Raw genomic sequence first — 5,310 nt, 5'->3', positions numbered from 1 at the left:
AATCCGAATGAAATTACGTGTTCGTGGAAAAAAAAATTTTTTTCGTTTTTTTTTTGAAAAATATTAATGGATACTGGGTAAAAAAGCTCCAATGCTTAATAAAACATATAAATTGAAACGAAAAATTCATGGATGATCAGGAAAAAAGACGATTGTTTCTTAGTTATTCATATGCGTTGGTTTGAAATTTAAAAACAATCTCCTTTTTTCCTGATTTTCAGTTTATCTATACTAATATTATAAAGAGGAAAACTTTGTTTGTTTGTTTGGTTGTAATGAACAGGCTCAAAAACTACTAGACCGATTTTAAAAATTCTTTCACCATTCGAAAGCTACATTATCCACGAGTAACATGGATTATATTTTATTTTGGAAATAGGGCTCGAGATATAGGTCAAAACGTGGACCCGGGTAACCTTCGGACGTGTATGTACAATATGGATATCAAATGGAAGCTGTTGGTGAATGCTTTAGTTCAGAGTATTTTTCATGCCGCTCTGCGACTAGGGTCTCGAGGTAGAGACCAAAACGTGGACCCTAGAATGAGCTTGTACAATATGGATATCAAATTGAAGCTGTTGGTGAATGCTTTAGTATAGAGTATTTTTCATGCCGCTCCGTGACTGGGGTCTCGAGATATAGGTCAAAACGTGGACGCGGGTAACCTTTGGTTGTGTATGTACAATATGGGTATCAAATGAAAGCTGTTGATAAGTGCTTTAATACGGGGTAATTTTCATACCTATAGATGACTAGGGTCTGGAAATATATGCCAAAACGTGGACCCGCCGTGTCTTTGCACCGAATTAAACCAAACTTACACACATTGTTAAGGAGGTATTTATTTATTTATTTAACTAATTAATAGTCTAAAAATACAATATTTCTTACAGACTATGAAAACAGATTAATGCTGAATAAATTAATTAAAGTAAAATTAAACTTATAATTAACTAGTTTCAATTGTAATGAGTGAAAGAAAAAGAATACATTTTTTATAAGTTACAGAAGAAGATTAGATTAATACTAAGAATTTAGTTCAACAATTCATTTAGAACCAATTTGAAGTGATTCTTTGTGGAACAGAAATCCAGGCCAGTATGATTTGAAAGCGAATTAAAATCACCCAGAGTTCTAGAAATCGGAGCATTGGAAGCATAATTAGCTCGTGCCATCCCTAACCGGAAAAAATCATGATTCCGTAAACTTCGCTGAGGAATATTGAAATTGATTTTCTCGAGTAGCGATGGGGAGTCAATAACCCCATTTATCAAATCGAAGAGGAAAGTAATGGAGAGAATAGTCCTTCTAATATCTAGTGATTTTAGATTTATAAGCAAGCACCGACTTTTATAGGATGGAATTGGATCAGTGAAATTTAAAGAACGCAATGCATAACGCACAAAAGCTTTCTGGACACGTTCAAGCCTACTAATATGACAAGCATAATATGGTCTCCAAATAAAGACGGCATATTCTAACTTGGAACGCACCAGAGACGTATACAACAACTTTAGAGTATATGGATCAACAAAGTCTGAACTATAACGTCGAATAAACGCAAGTACTGAATAAGACTTTGAAATAGTGTGATTTAAATGTTTTTGAAAAGAGAATTTAGAATCAAATACCACACCAAGATCAGTAATTTCACTTCGATGAGATAAGCTAGAACCACAAATGTGGTAGGAAGTGGGTATAAGAGAACAAGATTTAGAATAAGAAATATAAAAACACTTGCTTATATTTAAATCTAACTTATTTCTTTTACACCAAGAATCAACGTTATCTAGATCAGATTGAAGGTTTAAAGAGTCCACTGTACTTGCAATCCTCGAGTATATCTTTAAATCATCGGCATACAATAGAAAATTTGCGTTATTAAAACAACTAGAAATGTCATTAATAAAAAGTATAAAAAGTAAGGGGCCCAGTATACTTCCCTGAGGTACACCAGAGGACGCAATGAAAGAAATAGATGACACACCATCAACATTAACAACACATTTCCGAGAGGAGAGATAGGATTTAATCCATTTTAAAAGAGTGGAATGGAATCCTATAGCACTCAATTTGGAAATTAAAACCCTGTGATTAACCTTATCAAATGCTTTTGAAAAGTCTGTGTACACAGCATCAACTTGAGTTTTTTTTTTAAACGATGATATACAATATTCAGAGAACACAGCAAGATTTGAAACAGTAGATCTACCTTTCATGAAGCCATGTTGGTCTACTGAAATATAACGACTAACTACGAAATAGATTTTATCTTTCACTATTAATTCAAATAATTTTGATACCGTGGATAATTTGGCAATTGGTCTATAATTAGTAATATTGTTTTTATTTGCACTTTTGAATACTGGATTAATGGTTGTTACTTTCCAAGCATCTATGAATTCTCCTCGATCAAGGGATTTGTTAAACATTAACAAAAGTGGATAGGCAATTGCAGAGCAGTTTTTAAGAAGATACGAAGATAGCCCATCTACATCAGTTTTTGTTGATGTTTTGAGTTGCCGAATTCCATCTTCGATATCAGAAAGCGTAAAAGTTAACGAGCCAATATTGATTGAGGAATTCATGCTCGAATGACACTCATCAATTAAATCAGAGTCTACTTGAAAATTTGAACAAAAAAAATCTGCGAAAAGATTGGCTGCATCTGTAGAAGTATGTGCTTGAGTTTCGTTATAGAAGACAACCGAAGGAATACTTGAGCATGATTTCCTAGATCTAACATAACGCCAGAAGGAACTAGGATTTGATTTAATGTCCGATTCGAACTTGAGAATATAATTTCGCTTTAAGTCCATATCCAAAGGTTTAAGTTCTCTAGAGAACTGTAGATATTTATCTTTATCTGTGAAGGAATGAGAAAACTTAAACTTTTTGAAATATTTATTTCTCAAATTTTTTAGTTTTCTCAGTTCCTTGGTATGCCACGGTACTCTATAACTAGTCCTTTTTATCACCGGTATATTATTTTTACAGATATCATTTATATTATGCTTGAAAATATCATAACAATTGGCAACTTCAACCCCAGTAAATAAAGAATCCCAGTCTATAATATCAACTGCTGAATTAATTATATTAAAATCAAAGTTTTTAAAACAAAAATTGGAAGTCACATTCTCAAAATAAAAATCATTAAACTCATAGAATTCTATATGAAGGACAAGTGGTACATGATGCAGACCAGGAGTAGACAGAGGGTCTACACATTCTAATAAAGAAAAATTTATATTGTCAGTAATGAAAATGAGATCGAGAATTCGAGAAAGACTATTTGAGAAATTATTTATCTGAACCAGTCCAAAACTTAAAAAATTATCAATCAAATAAATTTCAGATATACTACTAACATTATTAGGACATAATGCAGTACTATCATCTAAACTAGACCATTCAATATTACTCAAATTGAAGTCCCCAAGAACACAAAAGTTGCCATTATTTGAGGTTAGAGCTAAAACATTATCCACATGTGCTTTATACAGTGTATCAATACTTGACGGAGGAATATATGACGCACAAATCAATATATTTGAAGCACCATGCACAGAGACACACAGCTGATCCAGGAGTGTATCATTGTTTTTCAGAGATACTAGTGATGAGCTATACTTCCGTTGAACAGCTATTAAAACCCCTCCACCTCTGCAGAGACCAGTTTTCTCGACATCACGGTCTTTACGATAGACATGGTATAAATTTGGATCAAAAAACTCATTATCGAAAAAGTTCTCATTTAACCATGTCTCGATGAGAACAAAAATATCATAGTCCATGTGCGAACTAAACGCTAAAAGTTGATTAGATTTAGTTCTCAATCCAGAAACATTTTGAAAGTACATTTTTAAATTTTTTTGGCCATTATTGAGAGCACAATTTTTTATTGCTGATGCATTGGTGAATCGTTTTTTTGAAAAAAATGAAAAGGTCGGATTTTTACACTCTCTGGCCATATGTCCGCATTGAGCACCTTTTCAAAAGAGCATTCTGATACTCCCAATTTAAAATTAATTTTTCTAAGTGTATTTAATTCCGTATCTTTTTTAACAAGTTTGTAGCATACCAAAGACTTAGTTTCAATTTCAGCATGCTTCGACACATAAGTCAAAATATCAGTTTCATTGACATTGGGCGAGAATGACGACAAGTGTAGCCATTTAAATATTGGGACCACTTGTAGCTCATTATTGTTATTGGAACCAATCACAATAGGCTTATTAAATTTCCGTCTACTACTTTTTGTTACCATTTCCCACTGGGATGTCTGTCGTATTGCGGGCACAGATTCAGTAGCAGCATTTAAAACAGAAGTCGCAGAGACCTGAGATGAAGCAGCAACAGAAGCAAAGGTAACTTTTGCAGGTGCAGTAATAGTAGCAGCAGCCGTCTTAGATGTAGTCTTAGCTTTCTTTTCCTTAGCGACGGCAGAACCATGCAAAGCAGATGTTTGCGACGCAGGCTTAGACGTAGCAGCAGAGTTCAGCGCATTGTTTTCATGGTCATTAGGCGGACAACGAACAGAAAGAGGAGAGAGCAAAGAGCTCGCATATTTTGAATTTGCACTACCGAGAACGCTAGCAGAGTTAGCAACAATGCTTTTGAGATTTTTTACCTCAGTTGTTAATGTAGCGAGAGCGACATCTTTTGCTTCAAGCTTAGAATGCAATGAGCGAATTTCTGCAAGAAGATCATCTGATTTTTGCATTGTTTGTTTTTTTTCTTCACGCAGAGCATTTACAGCAGATAGTATGCGACTGTTTTCCGTTCTAAGCGCAGCTAGTTCTTTAACAACAACAAGCAATGTAATTTGTTGCTTATTATTGTGCACATTTGTATCATCATGATTATTATTTTTTGTTTCGGCCGAAAGTACTGATAATGTTTGACACCTAATGGAAGAGCGTCTATCAGCAGAGCAGGTCTTGCAGAGATACGGTTTATCAGATGAGAGCAAGAAATCCACATCTGCCTGTAGTAAACCAACACAATCAAGGTGAAAGAACTCTTGACATTCAGCACACTGCACTTTCGGTTGAGGACGATCAACTTTTTGCCCACATACACACGGCATATTTGTCTTGTTTTTTATTTAGTTTTTTATTTACACTAATTTGAATTTAGTTCAGACTATAATAAATATATATAGCTTAAAGTCACTGTCTTTTAATTTTTGATATTAACACTAAATTGCCATTTTATATTATGTCGAAATAACTTTTGTATAGCAAAAAATACAGAGCGATTAGAAAAACACGTCCGACATATACCGCAGTCAAGTTTATAGTATTG

At 33.9% G+C, this 5,310-nt stretch overlaps 1 protein-coding gene across 1 annotated transcript; it reads right to left on the bottom strand.

Annotated features, from left to right (window-relative positions):
- Window positions 1-2,809: 2,809 nt before the first annotated feature.
- Window positions 2,810-4,872, bottom strand: LOC128870557 (uncharacterized). The gene is made up of 2 exons (XM_054113210.1): window positions 2,979-4,872; window positions 2,810-2,866 (listed from the first exon to the last, which is right to left on the bottom strand). Exons 1-2 carry the CDS (start codon window positions 3,972-3,974, stop codon window positions 2,810-2,812), a joined length of 1,053 nt encoding a protein of 350 aa, XP_053969185.1. The 5' UTR covers window positions 3,975-4,872.
- Window positions 4,873-5,310: the final 438 nt, after the last annotated feature.

Source organism: Anastrepha ludens, chromosome Y, assembly GCF_028408465.1.
Source record: "Anastrepha ludens isolate Willacy chromosome Y, idAnaLude1.1, whole genome shotgun sequence".
Lineage (NCBI taxonomy): Eukaryota > Metazoa > Arthropoda > Insecta > Diptera > Tephritidae > Anastrepha > Anastrepha ludens.
Note: the sequence above shows the minus strand (reverse complement) of the source record. Positions and strands in the feature narration are given on the sequence as shown.

Coding starts and splice junctions, on each gene's coding strand:
- LOC128870557 (XM_054113210.1), bottom strand. CDS start 3,974: ATGGCCAGAGAGTGTAAAAATCCGACCTTTTCATTTTTTTCAAAAAAA. Junction 2,867..2,978: donor TCTGTAAAAATAATATACCG/GTGATAAAAAGG, acceptor ATTCCTTCACAG/ATAAAGATAAATATCTACAG.